Consider the following 24,466-nt stretch of genomic DNA (forward strand, 5'->3'; position numbering starts at 1 on the left):
AGTTGTCATAGGTCTCTTGGTGGCCTCTCTGACTAGTGCCCTTCTCGCCCGGATACTCAGTTTTTGAAGACAGCCTGTTCTAGACAGATTCACAGTTGTGCCACGTTCTCTCCATTTCTTAATAATGGACTTTACTGTGCTCTGGGGGATATTCAGTTATTTGGAAATGTTCTTATACCCTACCCCTGATTAGTGCTTTTGAAGAACCTTATTCCAGATTTGCTTTGAATTTTCCTTTGTCTTCATGATGTAGTTTTTGTTAGTAAATGTACTAACCAACTGTGGGACCTCCCAGAGACAGGTGTATTTAACCTGAAATCATGTGAAACACCTTGATTTCACACAGGTGGACTCCATTCAACTAAGTATGTGATTTCTAAAGATAATTGGTTGCACCAGAGCTTATTTAGGTGTGTCATAGCAAAAGGAGTGAATACTTACGCAATCAATTATTTCCTGTTTTATATTAGTAATTAATTTAGAACAATTGGTAGACTTTATTTTCACTTTGACATTATGGACTTTTTTTGTGTTGATCAGTTGCAAAAACTCCTAATTAAATCAATTTTGATTCCATGTTGTAGCACAATAAAATGTGGAAAAGTCCAAGGGGGGTGGACACTTTTGAGAGCCACTGTATGTCAATTAATTATTTTTTTATTGTAAAGCCCTTGGAACAGGTTTTAAAATTATGTCAAAGGTTGATTAATATAGCAATGTCTCACCATATGTGTGCAAGAACTACACAGCACCTCTTCTGCCATGCACCATGCACAGTTCCCTCATCATATGTGGGTTATGCACCATCAGCCACACATTGACTGTCCCGTTGTTGCGGCAGTCCAGTTTGGATGCATGCAAATTAGCTTCATGACATCATGAGTCATATATGGGTATATTTACAAAGCATACGTTATTATTACAAAATGAAAAACAAACTTCAGAATGCTTAATGTCATTGTAGCTAACACAATTGTTCCATTCAATTTCTTTCTACAGTAAGTCTCAAATGTGCAGTTTTGAAAGAAACTCATGTTATAGTGACATCTGGTACTACACTAGGTTAAAGGCACCTCTGCTTGCAAGCTATGCCTTTTTAGACCATCTTGCACTACTTGGGTCATTTCACCTGGAGCTTGAAATTATTCTATTCTCTACACTGGCTTCTTTTCTGTCAATGAAGCTTAATGAAAATAGCTCACCCCTCCAAGTCTCTGTAAGTCTCTGTGGTAAAAGCGTCTGCTAAATGACTAAATAAATAAACACAACAACAACAACAACAATAATAATAATAATAATAATAATAATAAATAATAATAATAATAATAATAATAATAATATTTTTTATCATTATTTGTATTAAATAAAAATTGCAAAATAACTGCCTTAACTGCCTGTCACAATTTTACTTGATAAAAGGACCTATGTGGACTTTAAAGAATGTTAATAACTGTGTTTGTCCAATAAAAGGTATCAACATTTTTTAATTTAGTTTTTCATCTCCGGACCAATGAGGCTGCCAATTTGCAGTTGGGGTGATATTCTGCAACAAGTCTGTTCTGTACAAAGACATCATTCTGAAACTGTATATACAGACTCGCCGGCATTGTTAACGGAAATTGGCTGTTATATACAAGAGGCCCTTCCCTCGCAGTCGCTAGGGGCAGCACTGTCACCGTATGCGACTGTACAGTCTCATCGACGTTTACTCTTGCTAGATTGCCTTTGTTGTTGCCTTTATCAGTCCTGTCAGGCTGTCAAATCAAACTCAGAGGAGCCTCTGTGAATTTGTTGTCGGCAGGCAGGCTCAATAATCTAGCGCGGAGAGAAAGAACTGTGGTGCCGCTGAAGATGGCTCTATCGAGAGGGCTGCGGTGCTGCCAGCGTATTTTCTCTTGGATCCCAGTGATTATTATTACTATGGTGATGTTGTGGTCCTATTATGCGTATATTTTTGAACTCTGTCTGTGTGAGTATTTTTTCAAGCATGTACATCACTGCTTTATTTTACTTGAGCGACAGATGGGTAGAAACCAGGAAGTGTTCGGAAAAGATCAATATTACAGTACAGCTAATTCATTGCCAGCTATTGTAGTGGTTGGCGCTGCTAGCATTCGGTACGGTAAGCATTTACTAATGAACCGTAATGTAAACATATTACTGTATGTATAATTAATATCAAAGATCCAGGTTTTATTGGGAAATATATCTTTTTTTAATTGATTGAATTATCACACGGCTGCATACGTTATTACTTCATTATGATAAGGTAGCTAGAACTATTTTGTTTAAAAAAAAAAAAACATTGACAATGTTGGTTTTGCACATAAAGTACATAGATAAGTGTGTAAAAACACTTCGGGTTGCTGATGTACTGTACAATTTTATGATGGACAGAGCCAGTAGAACATCTACTTTACACAGCATGTTTTGGGGTTTCTGATTGGCAGAGCTACATATTCAGTTTCCAGTGAGAAACCCACACAAGACTGCTCACTGTGGTTTAACAACAGGGCTGGGTAAATGGGAAATATTTATACTTTATTGGCTGTAAGTTTAGAGAAAGAGAAACAAGTAGTTGTATTAAACTATTTTGTGCAACTACAGGCAGCAGCGAAATCAACAACTTAGTGCCATTAAAAATCTACTGGTAATAACATCTGCCAAAATGAAATAGTAGTCTTTGGAATTAGAAACTGTTCTTCACGTGTACCCTAAATATAGTGCAACACATAAACACCTAGTATTGTGGGCTGAGGTGGGGCTGTTCCACTATATAGACTGATTATATGCCTGAAGGAGAAATCATTGAATTAAATGTGGTTATGATTTATGGGCAGACTTTATAGAAAGAGCTCCTCCTAGTAATTTACTAACCACAGACCTCATGTAATAAAGACTGTGCATCTTTTCAAAAAAGAAAAGTACTTCAAAAACACAAGAGTTTTACTCCTCTGAATGCAGTTGTCGCCTATAAAAAAATTATCTTAGTGTGGTACATCTTGTGCAGTGTTAATGTTGCGAAGAAAGGGAGTCTTCAAAAAGGTGAGCATTGGGGCTGTGGTGAAGACTAGTGCAAAGTCAAGGTGATCGTGTTTACCATGTAGAGAGTGACAGGCAGAAATAATCAGACCCTAATACCACTGCCAGTAGGGTGTAAGAATGCCAATCAGGCTGGCACTGATGTAAGAAGCCTGCCAGTGTTCTGAAAGGTTACGTCAATCACCCTTATATTAACTCCTGCAGGGAAGTTGGGGGTCACAAATCTGCAGCAGTGTCTGCTCTACAGAAAAGTCTTTTGAGAGTGTTCCTTGTGAAGACTCAAAAAACTGTGTTGGGAAAGAAAGCACCAGCCAACCGAGCACCTATTGTCAAAACTGCTTGCCTGCTTCCCACTATAATGGACTTACAGGGAGATGCAGCTTTTTTATATTATACACGATACTGCACACCCCAGGTGTGCTGTATGTGTTGCATAACCAATAAATCAGTTCTGCGGAAAGTGTGTTCTAGAGATGGCAGGTATTGCTACTTTTTAAAATAATTTTAATAGTTAACCTGTACAGTACCACTTCTAAACAATTTATTTTTACTCCTTTTTTTTTTCCAGTTACTATCACCAACGGTTTTGAAAAAGGTAAGCAATACATTACATTACAATTAATAGTAAAGTGCCTAGATTTGAATGGGTGGATTTGTGTGACTGTACAGCAGATTTATCTCCGGTCCCATTCCATGTATAACAGGTATCATTTATACAGGACCTGATCAGTGGTTCAGTTGAATAATTAAGGTCATGTTTGGAAGTTGCCTACCCTGCTGTACAGGTTGGTTATAAAGTCACCTTGGGACTAAAAAGCCATGTTGCAGAAAATGTATTAGTCCCGGAGCACATAAATATTGTGGATAAGTTGCCGTATGATGTGCCACGCAACGTCTGCTGTAGTATAATGTAAAATTGTCCTGTTTTATTTACAGTGGCCTACCTTGCAGTTTTTCATGTCTGTTTTGTAATGTTTGCGTGGACATATTGGAAGTCTATTTTTACACCACCTTCTCAGCCATCAAAACAGGTAATGTAAGGTACTTGACAATGTTGGTAGTTTGTATTTAGAAATACTAAAAGAAACTGGGTCATTCTGTGTCGAATGAACCAACATTTTGTGAAAATTTCACCATACGTCTCAGATTTGGATAAAAATCGGCACACAGTTTACACCTAGGGGAGATACCGCCACTTTTTTGGTCAGCCGATGAAATTAAAAAACACCCACGGTGCTTTTAAAAGCTAATAACTTTTGAAACATGTATGCTAGATCTGCCAAGATTCACAACCAGATAGATTTTTAGTCATAGAATCCAAATATAGCATAGCAAAAGAATTGTAAAACATACCTTTCAGGTCTAAATGGAGGCTCGATGGATCATCAAGAGATTTTTTTAACAGGTCAAAAGGTCCACAATGAGTAAAAGCAAAGATGTGGCATAGGTAGTATCAGGTTGCAATTAACACACAACAGAGGCATAACATTGATAACATTGATCTATTTTTCTAATCTTGAGATATAAAGAATTATTTAAAAAAAAACATGTTTACAGTCAAAATTGCATTTTCAGGGCATATTCTCTTTCAGTTTTGGGATAGAAAGAAATTTCTTGATTAAAAAAATAGAAAAATGGAAATATATTTACAGATTGTTGATATTATATGACTAGTTATGTTTTAAATGTGCCCTACAATTCTAAAAAAAAAAAAAAGGGAGGGGGCAGCTTTATTGAACTATTTTTACTTGAATAAATATCATAATTCAAAGTTTTTTTTTTTTTTTGTTCCAGTTGTTTAGGTTTTATCGTTATCTATCAAACCTGCTAGTTAGGGGCTCTCCAGGACCAGGGTTGGCCACCCTGATATAAGTTATGCATTCCTACTACAGTTGACTCTAGAACGATAAAGAGGAAATATTGGCTTGGTTTATATGCACTTGAAAATCGACTGTACAATAGGGTTGGAACAATAATCGATAATACCGATAATCACGATAATTTCTTTGCAGCGATAATTTTGTGTTGAATAATTATTATCTATAATCATAATTATCATCTGTTACCCAATGAAGCAGTAAGCGGCACTGAACTGTCTGCGTGAGGCGTAAAACGTGATCTCTGTGAGCACTGCTTACATTGGGAAGTTTAGTATTATGTTTAAACAATATGCTTTTAACTTTACGTCATGGTTTCATTTTGATAATAATTTGTACATTGGCAAAGCATGACTGCTTTTCTAACCTAAAAACACAAATATTGTTTGTAATATATAAAAAAAAAACTGCTAGCTTGCTTTAAAAGTACTGTAGAAAAGTAGAACTTTTGACTATTAAAGTTATGTCTGTTCCCATGGCATTGCTATTGTAAAAAAGGATAGTTCCATAAATAGAAGAGAGTTAACTTTTAATGGAAGGCTAGGCGGTTTATTTTATTAAATTGTCTACATACAAACAGCCATGTGCAACTCGGTATGTTCCTAATATAATTATTTTTAAACCTAGTTTGATTCTCTTAATGGCAGCTTCACCACACAAGTAAAGTAAAACGCATGCTTCCAGGCAACGTCAGCAATTTTGTTTCGTTATATTAATACACTTTTATGAAAGTAAACCTTTTTGAGTTAACATAAATGTTTAAATAAGAACAATATCTATATAGCTATATATCTGTATATCTGTATATCTATAGATATATATTATTTTAAAGGAAACTACGTAATTTATTAATAATATACAAATTACAATAGGTGTATATGTATACTCACATTTGTTCTGGGCACCCACCAGAAATTTAAAAACTCGGCACATATACTGTCTAGTTTTATTTTTCTTCTATACTCATTGACTTAGACTGGCGGTTGTCATGCTGCTAAAGTGTAAATTTGATAAAGATACAATAATTTTTAATATTTTATTTATTCCGCCGATAATCACGATTATTGTGATAATTTACAGACAATAATCGATAGCTGAAAATGTCACTATCGTCCAACCCTACTCTAAGGTCATGACTGTGTGACATTGACATGCGAATATATCGTGAAACAAAAAAAGGACGTCCTTTGGTCAGCTCGACTTTTAGGGCAGGGTCAATTGCTTTCTTACGATAAAAATAGCTGTAAAAACCCATGTAAACCGAACAGGAATCGTGCTTGTGTCTCATGAGGTTTCAACAATCAAGATCCCGTTCTTCTGACTTAATATCACGTAATCTCCAGCAGAAAGGCCGTACAAAACGTACGTACACACACACACACACACACACACACACACACACACACACATTTATGGACTACTTCAACACTAGAACCGCTGACAGCAGTCATTATCACTGTACATTTTAAACCTCACCAGTATTAAAATGAAAGACAAACTATCAGATAGAACTCAAAAGTTTTATTCAAACACGTCATATCAAACATCTGCACAGTGAAAACGCTGTATTTAAATGAACATTTAAACATAAAAGGATTTGTTTTCTAACCCACCACATATAAGGCACTACTTCAAAAAAAATTAAACTGTAATAAAATAAACATATCAAAAGAAACTAGTGTGTAAACAGGTGTATGCACATACAAAACTGTAACATATTATTTGTCTTGGGTGTGTGTCACTTGCAGCAAAGAATCCAGGTTGAGCTGCTGCAGCCTGCAGCTTTGTAGTTTTCTGAGTGAAATGTTTCTGCTGAAGTGCTGTGGTGAAATGTTTCTGCTGAAGTGCTGTGGCTAACTTCAAGATGAACTATCTCCTGTCTTGTACAAAACGAAGGAATTGGTGGCTGCCAGGTCCAGTAGAGATAAAAAACAGGTGTATGTGTGTGTGTATGTCTGTCTGTCTGTCTGTCTGTCTGTGTGTACACAGTGGCTTGCAAAAGTATTCAGACCCCTGACCAATTCTCTCATATTACTGAATTACAAATGGTACATTGAAATTTTGTTCTGTTCAATATTTTATTTTAAAACACTTCAACTCAGAATCAATTATTGTAAGGTGACATTGGTTTTATGTTGGGAAATATTTTTAAGAAAAATAAAAAACTGAAATATCTTGCTTGCATAAGTATTCAACCCCCACACATTAATATTTGGTAGAGCCACCTTTCGCTGCAATAACAGCTTTAAGTCTTTTGGGGTAAGTATGTACCAGCTTTGCACACAGTGTCAGAGTGATTTTGACCCATTCTTCTTGGCAGATTTGCTCCAGGTTGTTCAGGTTGGTTGGATGATGCTTGTGGACCGCAATTTTCAAGTAGTGCCTCAGATTCTCAATGGGATTGAGATCAGGACTTTGACTGGGCCACTGTAGGACATTCACCTTTTTGTTCTTGAGCCACTCCAATGTTGCTTTGGCCTTGTGCTTGGGATCATTGTCCTGCTGAAAGATGAATTTCCTCCCGAGCTTCAGTTTTTTAGCGGACTGAAGCAGATTCGCTTGCAGTATTTTCCTGTATTTTGCTCCATCCATTCTTCCTTCAGTTGTAACAAGATACCTAGTCCCTGCTGATGAGAAGCATCCCCACAGCATGATGCTGCCAACACCATACTTCACGTAGGGATGGTGTGTCTTGAGGCAAGGGCACTGTTAGGTTTGCACCACGCAGCACTTTGAGTTTTGGCCAAAAAGCTCTATCTTGGTCTCATCTGACCACAAAACCTTTTCCCACATCGCAGCTGGATCACTCTCATGCTTTCTGGCAAACTCCAGACTTGCTTTCAGATGGTACTTTTTGAGTAATGGCTTCTTTCTTGCCACCCTCCCATACAGGCCAGTGTTGAGCTCTTGATATGGTTGACTGGTGCACCATTACTCCACTCCCAGCCACTGAACTCTGTAGCTCCTTCAAAGTGATTCCTTCAAACTGCTCACTGGGATATCCAAACACTTGGGTATTATTTTGTACCCTTTCCCTAACCTATGCATTTGTATTACTTTATCTCTAACTTCTGTAGAATGCTCTTTGGTCTTCATTTTCCTTCAGATTCACAGCCTTACCAATGATCCTTCAACAGTGGGGTTTTTATCCAGAAAATGTGACAGCAACTTTAATGGTTCACAGGTGGAAGCCAATGGAAAGGTAATTGTGTCCTCGTTAGGGCAATTTCTTTCATCGGTGAAAACTGGGAGCTTCCACAGCACAGGAGTTGAATACTTATGCAAGCAAGATATTTCAGTTTTTTAGTTTTCTTAAAAATATTTCCCAACATAAAACCAATGTCACTTTACAATAATTGATTCTGAGTTTCAGTGTTTAAAAATAAAATATCAAACAAAACGAAATTTCAATGTACCATTTGTAATTTAGTAATATTCAAGAATTGGTCAGGGGTCTGAATACTTTTGCAAGCCTGTGTGTGTGTGTGTGTGTGTGTGTGTGTGTGTGTGTGTGTGTGTGTTGTGTATACACAGTAGACACAGTGCCTTTAGAAAGTCTGCACCCCCTTTCACCTTTGGTTGATAGCCTGGAATTAAAATGCAATTTTTTTTTCATTTATCTAAACATCCTACCCCACAACTTCCAAGTGAAAAAAATATTCTAGAAATTTGTAGAAAATTAATTTAAAAATAAAACTGAAATATCATGTCCACCCCCCTTGTAAGAGCAATCCTAAATTAGCTCAGTTGTAACCAGTCACCTTCAAAATCACACACCAAGTTAAGTGGCTTCCACCTGTGTTAAATTGTAGTGATTCACTTGATTTCAGGATAAATTCAGCAGTTCCTGAAGCTCCCCTCTGCTGGGTAGTGCATTTCAAATTAAAGACTCAACCATGAGTACCAAGGAGCATTCAAAAGGACTCTGGGACAAAGTTGTTGAAAGGCACAGATCAGAGGATGGGTATAAAAAAATATCAAAGTCCTTGAATATCCCTTGGAGCATGGTCAAGACGATTATTAAGAAGTGTAAGGTGTATGGCACCACCAAGATCCTGCCTAGATCAGGCTGTCCCTCCAAACTGGATGACCGAGAAAAAAGAAGAAGACTGATCAGAGAGGCTACTAAGAGGCAATAGCAACTTTGCAAGAGCTACAGGCTTTTATGGCCAAGACTGGTCAAAGTGTGCATGTGACAACAATATCCCTAGCACTCCACAAATCTGGGCTGTATGGTAGGATGGCAAGAAGCAAGTCATTACTCAAGAAAGCCCACCTTGAATCCCGTTTGAAGTATAAGACGGGAGATTCTGTAGCCATGTGCCAAAAAGTTTTGTGGTCTGACAAAACTAAAATGGAACTTTTTGGCTTAAATGCAAAGCGTTATGTTTGGCGCAAACCCAACACAGCGCATCACCCAAAGAACACCATCCCTACTGTGAAGCATCATGTTATGGGAATGTTTTTCATCGGCAGGGATTGGGACACTTGTCAGGATAGAAGGGAAAATGAATGGAGCAAAGTACAGAGAAGTACTTGAGGAAAACCTGCTGCCCTCTGCAAGAAAGCTGAAACTGGGATGGAAGTTCACCTTTCAGGATGACAATGTCCCAAAGCACACAGCCAAAGCTACACTGGAGTGGCTAAGGAACAAAAAGGTAAATGTCCTTGAGTGGCCCAGTCAGAGCCCCGAACTAAATCCAATCGGAAATTTGTGGCATGACTTGAAGATTGCTGTCCATCAACGCTCCCCAAGGAACTTGACAGAGCTTGAACAGTTTTGTAAAGAAGAGTGGTCAAATATTGCAAAATCTAGGTGTGCAAATTTAGTAGAGACCTATCCCAACAGACTTTAGCTGTAATTGCTGCTAAAGGTAATTCTATGACAAAAAATCGACCTGGATGTGAATTTTGGCAGCTCTAGCTTACTTATGTCAAAAGTTATTTGCTTTTATAAGCACTGTGGTTTTTTTTTCGTTTCATCAATTTTTATCCAGTCTGAGATGTAGGGTGGCATTGACTGGTTGAATTGACACGGAATGACCCAACTAACATTCACTGACCTATGTTTCGAGTCTTTTTCAATCTTCTTACTATATGTTATTTTTGGAGCTAGATAGATGTGTGAATGGTTATTTATTTTTCAAGGTAATAGTTATAATAGATTATTTTCTTAAGTTATGCATCTTTCAAATGTTCATTGCGATGTACTAGGTAAAAGTATATGTTCTGTATTGCTATCTTCTTAGATTATTCAAATTTGTTAGGGCATATTTTTTTTAGTCCAGTGTAATGCCAAAAATATATGTATTTTGAAAGTGTGTTAAAAATTAGACCTAGAGTTGAATTTTGAGCAAAGTTTTCACTCTTGCTTTTATTTATGTATGTATGTATGTATGTATATATTTATTTTACACAGTGTATTGCTGCAGTAGTTCTGTAGTAGTGTTTTTTTTTTTTTTTTTTCAGAAAATGAGAGGCTTCAAACTAGTTCTCGTCTAGTTTTAATATGTAATAAAAGCAGTGCTGTGTCAATGTTCATGTCCATATGAAATCAGAGAAGGATATTGTACCTATCTAAGTGTGGCTCATTCACTGACAGTCCCCTCTGTATGTCAACACCCTCATACGTGCTGTTTTTTGTTTTTTGTTCCAGTTTCATATGTCCTACTCTGACAAAGAGAGATATGAGAATGAGGAGAGGTCTGAAGTACAGAAGCAAATCCTGCTGGATATAGCCAAGAGGTTACCAGTGTATACCCGAGCAGCATCTGGAGGTCAGGAAGATTCTCTTCATTCAGTTTTATTATATAAACAGTAGTGTTATTTAAAACAGACCTCACCTTTACAGAGTTTATTTGGTGTACTTTGTTTGCAGATGTGTCTCTGCTGAATAGAAAAGAAAGGCATTTGTATTAGGGCTGTATTTTTGTCTAATGAATTTCAGCTTTGTTTTCCTTTTAATAACGAAAGAGTTGAGTACCTGCTGATATTGAGTACCTCTGCATTGTGCCTCATTCCCTCATAATACAGCAATGCGTTACATCCAACCATGCAACCCACCGAGTTCAAACCCTGTGTAAAATCTGAGTTTTACAGTAGTTTTTACCTGTACCTTTCAAATAAACACTTTGTAGAATTTCATCTTTTCTTTGTGATTGGTTTCCCATTTGGTATTTCCATAAGAGTCACGTGGTTGCAGAATTAAGCAGGAATCTGCAGGATGAACAGGGTTGTTATTCAGTGTTAAAGGGATTGCAGCTAACAAAATGATTCCATAAATCTTACCTGTTTTGCACTCCCATTAAATGTGCAGTTTTTAAAGAAACACATGTTATTGCAAACATGTAGGTTCATTTTAAAACAGGCATCTGATACTACAGTAAGTTAAATAAAGTATTCCGTGTGCTTGCCTTGTCTTCCATGAAGTCAAAGCAAGTTGCTTGCTGAAAGCATGTCAGTCAATGGGGGAGAAAGCTGATTGATTATTCACAGGAAAGAAGCCAGTGAAGGGGAGGGGGACCAAAGGAGTGCAAGAGCATCTAAAAACACGGCTTGCAAACAGAGATTTCTAACTAGTGTAGTGTTTTCTAAAACCATGTTTTTTGTTTACTCAAAGTAGAAATCTATATAATGAATTGATGTGAAAATGTTATTTTGTTAGCATATTCCTGTGCAACTGTTTACTGCAATATGTGCGTCAGTGTTCAAGTTTGTTTATGTTCTCTAATGACACTTGTGCTGTAGTTGGAGCCTCTTCTATGAAGCCTTCTTCTCGTTCTGTAATTGACAGACTTTACTCCTTATTTTCAGCTGTCAGATTTTGCGATCGGTGCCAGGTGATTAAACCGGACCGCTGCCATCACTGTTCTCTCTGTGAATTGTAAGTCCTCTCATGTTTTGCAGTATATTTATCATGAGACCTATAGCATTTGTGGGATTTGTTCTTTACAATTGACTGTTTTTCCCTTTTAAATGCCGTTATTTGCTGTACTAATAATAACTTGGCATGCAAAACAACAGATGTGTTCATTTAGAACTGCTGGGCTGAACAATAGCTTTCAACACTTCCCAAAATGGATGCTGTATGTATATAATACTAAAATATGTGTCTCTATAACAGGCTTATATGTAATGGCCATGGTTTACAAAAAACTTTTTGAAAGGCCCTTAATGGTGCAGATATCCCAGTCGATAAGCTTTTTAGCTGGGGGAAAGGTTTATGGGTCTTGCATGTATGCAATACCTGAACTGGGCAATTTCAGGGATGAATGAATAAATGACAACCTTCTCAGTCCCTTTATTAATTTAAATTGATATAGGGATTTTCTTTTGTAAATCCAACGTGTCTCACCTAAATGGATTGTACAGTAAGTTCTTGCACCAGGAATCCTTTGTAGATTACCTTTCAATTTAAAGTGGTTGTAAAGTAATGTCATAAGTCTGTCCTGTTGTGCAATTCAATTAACTAAAATGCACAGGTAGGAAAGAAACACATATCATTCCAAGCATTTTAAAATGTTAGGCCTCACATGTGAAGTTACATAACTTACATACATCTCGTATTATATAAGGTTAAGGAAAGTTCTGAGTTTGCGTGTCTTGACCTCTTTCACCTCAGCAGGGGTCAAAGCATCTTACTGGCTGTCAAGCTTGTCGGTCGTACTGATTGGTTACTTACAGGAAAGAAAGCCTGGATTGGGTGGGGGCAGTCTCACTCTCTGGGTGAAGTGGCCTTCTGAAAGCAACTTGCAAACAGAGATATATTAACGTAATGTTTTAAACTCCGCATTTGGGGACTGTATAGTTAATGGATGTGCATGGTGGGGAAAATGTCTCTAATTATTTTGTTGGCTACAATCACTTTGAATGGATCTGCTTTCATATTAATATTACTGTACTTTTATTTCAATTGCAAGCCATCTCTTTTTGATATCTTTTAATTTGTCTTGTTTTTTGATTATTTACAGGTGTGTGTTGAAAATGGATCATCACTGCCCTTGGTAGGTACACAGTCACACAATTACCTGAGCTGTAGTCCTGGGATACAGTCAAACCTACATTAATACCCATAGAATGCAGCACCACAGTGGTGATGTGAATTGTGACAGTTCACCCTGCTTAGTAGCTGGTTCCAAACAATCAGATTGAAGGACAGAAAAAGACTTGCAGGGAATGTCATCCAAATATCACCTTACAGGCTGTAAAGTTTACAACAAAACCCATTACGTAACGTGTTTACGTAATGTGTGTGTTTTCTTCCTAGTAACTTTTCATTCATTTTACATTTCTGCCTTTTCGTAGGGTGAATAACTGCATTGGTTTTTCGAACTACAAGTTCTTTCTGCTGTTCCTGACATATGCCATGGTGTACTGTTTGTTCGTTGCCTCCACTGTTTTGCAGTACTTCATCAAGTTTTGGGCAGTAAGTCTCTCTCACGCCTCCTTTCTAGATTTCACACTGGCTAACATAATTCCATAAACCTTCCAAATTGTGCACTTGCATTCGCTGCAGGGGTTTCAGATGTGCAGTTTTTAAATAGACACGTTATAGCAAACCTGTATTTTAATTTTAAAACATTCTATCAGTTTATAATGCCTTCTAAGAAGTATGGTACTGCTTTACTTCCTTGGTCATTTCACCTCAGCTCTGGGTCAGAGCATGCTACTGGCTGAAAGTCAGTGTGAGTCACTAGGGCAAGAAGCTGATTGGTTATTGACAAGAAAGAAGGCGTGGGGACAATTTCACCGTCCCAGTGAAATAACCCAGGAAGTGCAAGACAAACCGATTCCTTTGATCTAGAGTAGTACAATATGTCATGTTTCAAAACCATGCATTTGAGACCTATGCAATGAATGAATGGATGTGCATGGTGGGGAAAATTCATGGAAATATATTGTTAGCTACGATTACGTTTAAAGCGTTCATAGCTACTGAATTAATTTCATAATGCAATGTACTCCCCCCTCCATGTGACCAGCTTGGAATAAAGACCCTCTGACTATTGCTATCTGTCTATCTCGGTCTGTCCCTTTTAATGCAGAGACTGAAGATTTTTCTGTGTTAAGACCATGTCACTGCTTGAGCTGTGCTTGCATTGCAAATCAGAGTTGAACAAAAAGACCTGGCCCATGTAGTACATTATCTTTAAATGAGCTTGCATGTTTTTGTAAATTTATCACCACTGCAGCTTTTTCCAACAGCTCAGAGCTCACAAACCATTTGAGATACAGACTTCATATTGTCAGCGTGGAACCTCCAAAAATGTAACATTTATTGTGCAGATATACCTCCAGGGCCACTGAGAGCCACTGTTCTAGGGGAGTGGTTGTTTCTTAGCACTGATAATCAAGTACCTTCCTCCTTGTTTCTCAGACATTTTTGCATTTACTTTTTCATCAGGGTGAGCTCCCAAATGGCCATGCCAAGTTCCACGTCTTGTTCTTGTTCTTTGTGGCTGTCATGTTCTTTGTGAGTCTCATGTTCCTGTTTGGCTACCACTGTTGGCTCGTCGCTAAAAACAGATCCACGCTGGGTAAGGAGACACAGGCTTTGTTTTTTTTTTAGTTTTTTTGTAATTTGTGAGTGTTACTGGCAGAACCAGAACAAATGGTGAGTTCAATCCAAAGGCGTAGCAATTCAAAAGCCAGTCCCAAAGAATGGCTCAATGTTCTCATTACAAGACGGAACAGGCACCAGACTATAGCATTATAAAGGGGAGCCCTCTGTAGGTAAAAGTGTGACATATGAACGGAGAGACAAGCAGAGTGCCACCATATAGTCAGAGGTTATGATACTTTTAATAGCTTGTGTTAAAATGTTCCATTTCAAGCTTCATCCTAGTTGGATAAGTGATTCTGTAGAAATTTGTACAAGTGTGACATGCACACTACAGCAAGTCGGTCAGATAGCCTCCATATACCCCCAAATTCTCACACACACAGTAACTTCAGCTCAAGAAGGATCCGAGGGAAGTTTACAATTGGACAAGCCGTTTTTATGTTAAAATGTAAGTGTGACATATAGATAGACTGTTGGACAGACATATATCAAGACATTAGGATAAACTCAATAATTTGTGCTAAAGAAGTTTCATCACAATTTGGCCAAGCTCTTCTCTAGCTACATGCAAAACTCTAATGTATGACATATGCCTGCCTCCACTATAGCTGTGGTGCACAGCATCCCTAAGGGAGGATAATAAGGGAATTGCTAATCAGAAAGACAATTAAGCTTTCCCGCTGGAGTGTGGCGTTTGCAGCGCACTGTTTTTCAAATGCATTCCACTCTCACTGCACAGTGCAAAGGCTTGTTGATGACTTGGGCATTGTGATTATGTTCTTTCTTTGGAGCTGTGCCACCGGAAGAGAACTCAGGTGATTAGGAGCGGGGGGATTCCTCTGCTTGACTACCTAATTAGATTGATGCTTATGATATTTCAGTGGCTCGTGTGTAATAGCTTATAGCCTGGGGTTCAAACGATGATCAGTCTGAATCTAATTTGATTCTAGCGAGGATAATGCATATTCCCTTTTTAATAACAGCAAGTATTTAAAATTAAATCATGCTTATTTATGGTAATCCGAGTTAAAACCCCTGGTGGTAACACATTTTCTAATTATGTGCCTATTATGCCTGGGCCCTGTAAGCTGCATTGAATCCTGTCTAAAGCAGCTTTTCTCAAATGTAGCTACTAGTGTGATTTTTGTGGCCACAGCAGCCCCCCCCCCCCCCCCCCCCAGCAACTCCTCCCTAAATCAACCTTTAACTTAATCAGCACCAGAGTTCATTGCTTTTCTTGTTTCAGCTTGCATTCAGCTAAAAAAAAAAAACGTCATTGCCTGAAATACATTCAGGATTTGTTTTACTTCTGTGTGACATCCTTTGCTTTGTAGTTAATTTACTGGGGTAAAGTAACCCTTCAACCTATTTTTTAATACCATTTTACATATAGTGGCTTGACAATACCATTTTTGCCCCTGCACTAATTTTCTTTGTTTTTATTTTTCCCCCCGCTATATTTTTATCCTTACAGTTTAAAATGTGTCATCAAGGTCAAGTTTAAATTCTAATGTGGGAGATAGCAAGTCCTTTTGGGCTAGTTTGACAATTTCAATGCTGTGTGTTTATTATATATTGTTAACTGTTATTTAACAAGGGTGATCTGGTGTGTGTTTATAATAATTTGTTATGCACTTTTATGATGTAAAAGCATTGTCCACATTTGTTATATTTAGCTGGGTATTGTGCGTCACTTGATTGGAACAGGAAAGTGAAAGTAGTGTTTGCATCCATTTGACTTTAATGTGTCAGTAATGTACTTTAGCGTGGGTATTGTATTTATTTATCAATTAAAGTTTGACCTGTTGGAACAATAAAATTAAGTAGCAAAATACTTGATTTATGTCTCCAGTGTATCAGTAAACCTGGGAATAATATCCAGTGTGGAGTACAGAGGGGCTGCTGTATTTTTTAATGAGAAACACTAGCCTCCTCCTGGGGGTGCAAGTGACTGTGACTGAGTATAGTGTTTATGTCTGCATTGACTGAGTATAGTGTTTATGTCTGTGTATTAACTGAGTATAGTGTTCATGTTTGTGTATTAACTGAGTATAGTGTTCATGTTTGTGTATTAGCTGAGTATAGTGTTTGTATTAACTGAGTATAGTGTTCATGTCTGTGTATTGACTGAGTATAGTGTTTATGTGAGTGTATTAACTGAGTATAGTGTTCAGGTCTATTAACTGAGTACAGTGTTCATGTCTGTGTTTTAACTGAGTATAGTGTTTGTATTAACTGAGTATAGTGTTTGCATTAACTGAGTATAGTGTTTGTATTAACTGAGTATAGTGTTTATGTCTGTGTACTAACTGAGTATAGTGTTTGTATTAACTGAATAAAGTGTTCATGTCTGTGTATTAACTGAGTGTAGTGTTTGTATTAACTGAGTATAGTGTTCATGTCTGTATTAACTGAGTATAGTGTTCATGTCTGTGTATTAACTGAGTATAGTGTTCATGTCTGTATTAACTGGGTATCCCTTTGTGATGGCATTGCTATGGACATTCTCTTTCCATTACGTGCATCAGTAGGGGGTGTTTGGAGGTTGTCTTTGTCATGTTATTGACAGTATTGGAATTGGGAATATACAGTATACAACCATCAGTCTGTGAATCTGTATGCTGTGCTTCTCTTTCTACATATATCTGGAGAAGCGCATATCCATCTGTGATGAACCATGGTAAGGGAATTCTTTAGCACATGTTATTGATAGGATCACAATCTAGGGATGTCTTTATTTTCAACTGTACTTTTTTGAATTTCCAATGAATATTAACAGCAAAATTATTGTTTCTGTTGTGTTTCTTTTTTCACCTTTTTAGAGGCTTTTCAATACCCAACTTTCCATAACGGACCTGACAAAAATGGCTTCAACCTTGGGTTTTCAAAAAATCTGCAACAGGTGTTTGGGGAAGATAGAAAATATTGGTTTATACCGACGTTTACCAGGTATGACTCTGTGTGTGTGCTTAAATTATGTTGGTGTATAGCACTGGAATTTACTAGATGACTTACCTGATTATCAGGTGGTAACATACATATGAACTATAAAAGGGTTTGTCAGTGTTTGTGTGCTGTAAGCAAGCAATCACCTCCACCACTGAGACTGTTAAATCTGGTTAGTAAAGGACGAGATTCCTCTAAAAGAGGCTTCAGCACAGTTTGGGCGATGTGATGAAATCTGAAAGGTGGGAACAGTAAATAAAGGTAAAGCTTGTGATTTAAATACTGGTTATACAGCACATATCACAATGGCACACAGTCCCTGAGCTCCAATGAACAGCTGAGAACCAGAACTGGTGACACTCAGAGGACTACCTGTCTCTCACATTTGAATAAGGAGTCGCTGTCCTCATTGCATTTTTCAACAAAGTACCAAGTGACAAAAGAAACACACAAACGATTGTGTGAATTATATGTTGTTGACAACTTGTAGGTTGTAAAAATCGGTCCAGTGATGTGTCTCTAATCCCCTGCATGTTTGTCTTGTTGCTCCAGCCTTGGCGATGGTCATTTCTTCCCCATGAGGTTTCTGAGCGAATCCCGAAATCCTCTGTTGGCCAGTGAAGAGCAGTGTGAGGATGGGGGATCGGATGAAGAAAACTACAGTAAGATCATCTCTCTGACACTGTAAAATGGGGGTGGGGGGAGTCATTACTTAAATATAGAGCTTCACATTTACCTGCTAATTAGTATAATGCCTCTTTTTCACTGTATAACTGAGCCGCGACAGGACCGTAGCAAGCCCTCGCAGTGCAATTAAGGGGAGCCTGCGTTGTTTTTACACTGCAGAGTCGAGCCGTGCTACTGACGTCACACACGCAGCGAAAGACAGTTGTTATTAATTACTGTTATTAATTAACTCTGTTTACCAAAAGATGCGTAAATAACAGAAGCTGCGCAAGCGCAGCGAGAGCCGTAGTTGTATGTATGGTACAGCTGTACAATATTTTGTTTGACTATATTTTTGTAAATAAGTTTATAATTATTTTATTTTCCACATTTTTGTCTTTTATATTAATATAATAAAGGTCAAGGATGAGAAATTTGGTAGAATTTTGTGATTTTGAGTGTGTGAGTTAAGAATACCGTACCTCTGGTTTATGTACCTTTGGTTCAAATCGTCAGAAATTCAGGCATAAACTTTCTCATTTCTGACACATGACTCTAGATCTTCCTGAACACTTCTATCTACCCACAGAGAAACTAGAGTCTGCACTTCCTCAGTGTCTCAAAGGTGTACTTTTCTCTCATGACGCCCTCTGCCTGCCATGTTTGTTGTTTTTCTTTCTGGAGTGTACTGACTGGTGCTTAGTTACAATATTTAAAAAGATTTAAAAAAAATAGGGGGAGGGATGACATTTTAAGCAGATGGAAGTAAAAGGCATGCCAGATGAAGTCTTTCAATAGACCCACAAAGTGTAAATTTTATTTTAACGATGCCTCTGCACCAGTGAATACTTAAGAGATGGGGCAGCCTGATTCGAGTTTAACAAGACCAGGCGTCTGGCCAGCAGAGCTGTGAAGACCAGGGTGTCTGACTAATCTGAACAAAGTGGCATCAGCGGGCACTGCACCAAGAAGTGAAGTCACTGAGTGGGATCAATGGGGGATTGTCCTGAACAGGATCACCCTGGGGCAATACCCGTACATTCTATATGAATAAGGAATCTGACATCAGTGTTGTTAGCTTCTCCCACTGCTTCAAGCAATACAATACTGGTCTGGATTTTAAAAGCCTTTTAATCCAAATTGCTATAGATACTAGTTAATAAACTATAAAACAAACTAAATGAAATGTCTTGAGCTGTTTATTTCTTGTTTGGTAACTTTTAATGGGTGTGTTTTTTCATTTCTTTAAAAATCATGCTAATGGCAATTTGAAACTTTCAGAATCTAATCCATTGGGCAAAACTGTATATTGACACAAAGGTCTTTGGTCAAAACCTATTCAGTCCATCAATTATTAACTTGTCCTTTCTTCCGGGTTAATATAGTTCATGCTTAAGTACAGGCTTAATCACTTTTTAAGTTTCTTCCAAGTTTATTTAATTAATGGAGATTGTGTCTTCAGTTGTTGCTCGCTCTCTTCTCTCCTCTGTCCTGATTGAGTCAACCTCAAAGAAACAAAGACTGCACTTTCTGTTTTTGACCTTGAGCTTGTTTGCAACTTACACACGTTAGTAACTCGTTGCTTCAATAAGAAAAATAATTGGGTGCCCATTTAATTTAGGAACAGAGGGCCTTAGTTCTTGTCACCTGTTTCCATGGAGACAAGGACAGCTTATCACTTGCTTTTCATCAATCGCCCGGTTTTAGCACAGGATTCGTTTTAGTTTTGTGAATGTTTTTACCAAAATAAAGTCGTTAATTACTATCCCTTTGCATTTGTAAAGCCTTTAACCCATGAGGAATGTTTGTGTGTTCTCAATAATAAGCAGTCTCCCAGGGCTTCCTTCTACAACGTCAGTGAAAAATCAGTAGACATGGGCTTTCTCTTTGACACTGGAGGAGGTCTGCTTGGCTGGCTGCATGTTTTATTTGTGTGGGATTCTTCAAAGTTCTCAGAAGTTGATTGACTTTGTTTGCTTCTATATTTTAGTTCTGCGAAGAGGAGATCCGTCAGTCACTATAGAAATGGACACATAGCAAGCTGTGGGGTTTGCTGATTTCCTACTACAGGTTAGTGATTCACCCAACATCGGTCTAGAAATTGTAACTGTGACCTACATCTTCCCAGTTCATCATCATTCCTGTAGTCTTGTCTAACTACTTTGGCCTCTTTGTAATCTTTCACTCACATTTAGGGGCTAGTGGAATGTGTTAAGAATGTAGTTTCTGTACAGGTGATCTTCACTGTAGCTATGGTCCCTAGCTTCAATAGGTCCTAAAGTTTCCCAGAGTATAAATCCAAGCATCTACTTGCGATAAAAGTAGCAAGTTCTTAGTTTTGTCTTTTTTTTTTTTTTTCAGGACTGCAGATTACTAGTGAGAATCCCCCTCCACCCCAAGGACCAGGAATCGAGTTACTGTTGTGTTTTCTGGATAACCACATTCCGTCTTGCTGGATTTGAAAACAGTAACGCTTCTTTTTTAATATATATCAGATCTTGTTTTGTAATTAAACATTGATGATGGGAACATACCAGCTATTCCAGGGTAAGGGCTGTGTCCGACAGGAGCTGGGGAATCTATCATACTTCCCGCTGTGCCTTTCAGGGACACAAAATGATTCCAATGTGTGGCACAGTACTGCTCAAGGTGATTTTAAATGAAACCAATGAACATTTCTGCAGTAGGCACTGGGTATAACACACTGGTTTGTTTACAGTAGGATTATATGCTTTACTTATTGAATGAATATGGTTTTCTAAAAACAAACTCCCTCTAATTTTGATGATTCCCCTTTGTGTGCAGTGGGTTATTGTTGATACATTAGCTGAATGTTTATCTTTTTTTAGCTTCCAGTGGGATTACACTGACTGTCTGTCTCAGTGCTAGTGAACTTTAGGACATACGAGGGACATTTTCTTGCATTCTGGTTAGAAATACGGATTCTTCTTAATTCCATTGTAAAACTAAATGCCTTCCCTTTTATTAAATTAATTTGTAAAAGAGATGCAACAAAAGTCACTTGACCATTTACTGGAGGGAATACGTATGTAGCAACGGGTAACAATGGGAAGGAGGATGGTGTGGTTGAGTCACAGGGAGCTCTGTTGAGCATTGTCTTAATTCTTAAGACACCGTTGGCTCCTGCCCAGTTCAATCTTTTCCCCCTGATGTACCTGTCGAGTTATGAGACTTGTATTACTGACACTAATTTTAGAAATCCTAAAAGAAGACCAAGACTTCTTGTCGAAATTATCATGTTTCTTTTAGTATTTCGAAATTCAACACTTTTGAGTATTTAACAGTTATGTATATGATGACAGAGTATCTTTGTATGTATCCTGATACCTTGTACTTGGTTATAAAATCTTAAAAATGTGCAACATTATTACTGCCCTTTGTGCTGTACTATATAAAATAACTAGGCTTTTTTTATTACAGTATCCTGTTCCCCTGCAGCACTGCCCCCAGTGGACATAAGATGTATCACATTTGTTTTGTGTGGTATTTCTACATGTTATTGTTATATCCACTAGGGGCAGGTGGAGCAGGTTAATGGGTACACTCTGGTGTACCAGTTGTAGATAGAGAGAATACTCTAAAGAGGTTTTACAAATCTCTGGGATGTGATGACTATATAAAAGTGGCTCTAAACAAAAGGAAGATTACATTGAAATGTCATGCCTGCACCACATCGAAGGTCTGATTTTAGTTAATTGGAGTAAATCTGACCTACAGAACAGGAAAATGTTCTCATGCACATCTGCATTGAACTAAATAACCACAATATATTCCATACAAAAAGAGGAGGCAGTGATAGTGTTGCTGGTGAAAGTAACATTGGGAAATTGTTGTTACAGCTTTGCTAATCATTTGGTATTACTTTAAATGACTTTCGGTTCTGTACTAACAAAAGCTATGTTAAGAATCAATATCGTTTTTACTGAATTTGATATGCTGTATTTAAGGCACAGGACTCCAATATATTTATGTGAAACAGAACTGTGTTGTACTGATGTGTATGCAGTGAGGATATCTAAAGAATAGTTTCACCAGCTCTCCAATGTAAAGAATGTAGTTTACCGTTATTTTTTTATATATATTTAAGAAGGCTGTTAAGGTGTTGATAAAAATCAGCTGTGTCATTTTTTGTTGTTGTTTTGATTTTGTATGTCAATTATCATTATTACAAAAAAAAAAAAAAACAATATGAGCTGAGCTCTCAATTCAATTACTGTACAAGTTTGAAGCTGTATTGTTACATAGAAAGCAATTATCACATTCTGTAGCAAAGGCAACTAAAGCCATTAGCACTACTGGCAGGTGTCCTTGTAATTTAGTTTCCAAACAATAAAAAAAAGAATAAAAACTTAGAGGAGAGAGATTTATTTATTTCTGAATATACAGCAGGTATTCTCCTGCCTTGTTTGCATTGTTTACAGTATTGACTGATGTTGTTCATGAAGATGTTGTGATATCACACAGTGGCTAAAGGACCAGTATTCTATGAACAAGTGTTAAAAATGCTGCCTTCTACAAAAACGTAGCTTCTCAGACTTGAACGGTCTGATCCAAAATACTTGCTATCCCTCTCCATTTTATGATGGTTCTTTTTATGAGTGCTTCTTTTTACATTTACTTGAAGATGTTCTTATTTTAAGTTGCGTTGACTTTGAGTTCAGGTGCTATTTTTCTAGTTCCCTGCCATAGACGCCTGTAAACGCCAGCACCATCTAGTGCACATCAATGTATTGTCAGCAAAACCAAAGGAAACTTCATGCAAAGTGTTAGCTTACTAGATGGCACTGGCTGTTGCTTCTGTAAATAGACTTGCTGATGTAGCTTATGTTGCATATATCTATGGCAGGCAACTAAGATCTTGTGTGAGCACACCTTATCGCAGACATTTAAAAAATAAAAAACAATATTTGAGAATTATTCGGGAGGACAAAAACTAAGAAAATTAAATGTCAAGCTGCTTACTCGTTTTAAATGTTTTGGATTGTCTATGCAACATTAACATTTTGAAATCCTAAAGGTTTTAAACCAGGGATATAAAAAAAAAAAAAAAAAAAAAAAACACCTGTTCTTAGCAGAATGTTAGATGGTTTGCTGTTTTATCTTTTTATTTGCTTGTTCACATCCTGTGCTAGAAGAAACAGAAACTCACTGCACCCATGTGTCATATTGCCAGCTCAGATGGGGTATATTACCTGTAACACAGGAAGTGAACTAAGTCTAAATAAAAGGCAAGAATTTATTTCTGTCAATACACCATTAATGCAGCAAACAAGCGCTTTAATAGAATTACTGGTTCCTTGAATGCACTGCATATTTGTAATTGACCCAGAACAACACCATACAATGGTATCAAGCAGGATTGTCTTTGTAATAAAAGCAGGATTTGACCATTCTAATATTACATATCCAGTATATGTTTTAGTGGCAGTAAATGAGTATCCAGTAATGTAGAAACAGCAGACAGGCAGTTTTAAATTGCTGCTGTCTGCGTTTGGCCATTCACGTTGATCCTCCTGCACTGACAGTTTTTAAAAATGACAAAGGTGAGCAAAGCTCTTTATATGAAATGTAAGCACTGTGTTCAAGTTTGTTTGTATTTTGATTTTACCTGTGTGTTCTGCTCAGTTGTGTATGTGATTCTGTTTTTGTTTGTTTGTTTGTTTGTTTCTTCCTGAAAATAAAAAGTAAAGCCTTGTGAAACTGAAATTACAGAACATTGCATTATTATAATTAAAAAAAAAAAAATAAAAAAAAATCATAAAACTCATTACTTCCGTTTACCTACTGGAGTAGACACTCTTACTGTTGATTTTTTTTGTTTTTAAAAATGTTTTTTGGAACGATATTTTCACATGTTATTAATAGTTCATTTCTTCCTGTTGTGGTATCATGTTTTCACATTTTATTAATGGTTCGTTTCTTTCCTGTTGTGGTATCATATTTTCTTCCTTTCCCTGTTTTTTTTAATGCTTAGATATTTATTTTTTTACCAGGCTTTCTAACTCACTGAAAACTGAATTTCCGAAAGGTGGTTTATAAAATGACCACTAGGAGTGTGCAGCGGTAATTTTCGTCCCCTCTGAAACTGCTTTTTATAATGACTCCGTTTACAAATTCACAGTTGCAGGGGGGCAAACGTTACAGTTGAATGCCCCTAGTGGTCATTTCTAACAACCACCATATTCAGAAATTATGCTTCTGTCTACAAAAATAATGCCTGTGGTTGAATAAGGATTTTAGTAAGTAAGCTTGGTAGATAATGATCTAAGCAGAAACAGCCATAGAAAATGATAGAGATCACATATGTAGAGGACATCAATACATATAGTCATATTTTGTTACTGCTACATAA

The 24,466-nt window shown here is 37.3% G+C and overlaps 1 protein-coding gene across 1 annotated transcript; it reads left to right on the plus strand.

Annotated features, from left to right (window-relative positions):
- The first annotated feature begins 1,802 nt into the window (after window positions 1–1,802).
- LOC121295756 (palmitoyltransferase ZDHHC15B-like) lies at window positions 1,803–22,705 on the plus strand. Its single transcript, XM_041220770.1, has 12 exons — window positions 1,803–1,969; window positions 3,611–3,637; window positions 3,979–4,073; window positions 10,576–10,696; window positions 11,733–11,802; window positions 12,890–12,922; window positions 13,224–13,344; window positions 14,323–14,455; window positions 17,304–17,430; window positions 17,980–18,089; window positions 20,084–20,163; window positions 20,455–22,705. The coding sequence occupies exons 1-11, from the start codon at window positions 1,852–1,854 to the stop codon at window positions 20,128–20,130; spliced, it is 1,002 nt and encodes a 333-aa protein (XP_041076704.1). The 5' UTR covers window positions 1,803–1,851; the 3' UTR covers window positions 20,131–20,163; window positions 20,455–22,705.
- Window positions 22,706–24,466: the final 1,761 nt, after the last annotated feature.

The sequence above is a fragment of the Polyodon spathula genome, chromosome 20 (genome assembly GCF_017654505.1).
Source record: "Polyodon spathula isolate WHYD16114869_AA chromosome 20, ASM1765450v1, whole genome shotgun sequence".
NCBI classification, from domain to species: Eukaryota; Metazoa; Chordata; class Actinopteri; order Acipenseriformes; family Polyodontidae; genus Polyodon; species Polyodon spathula.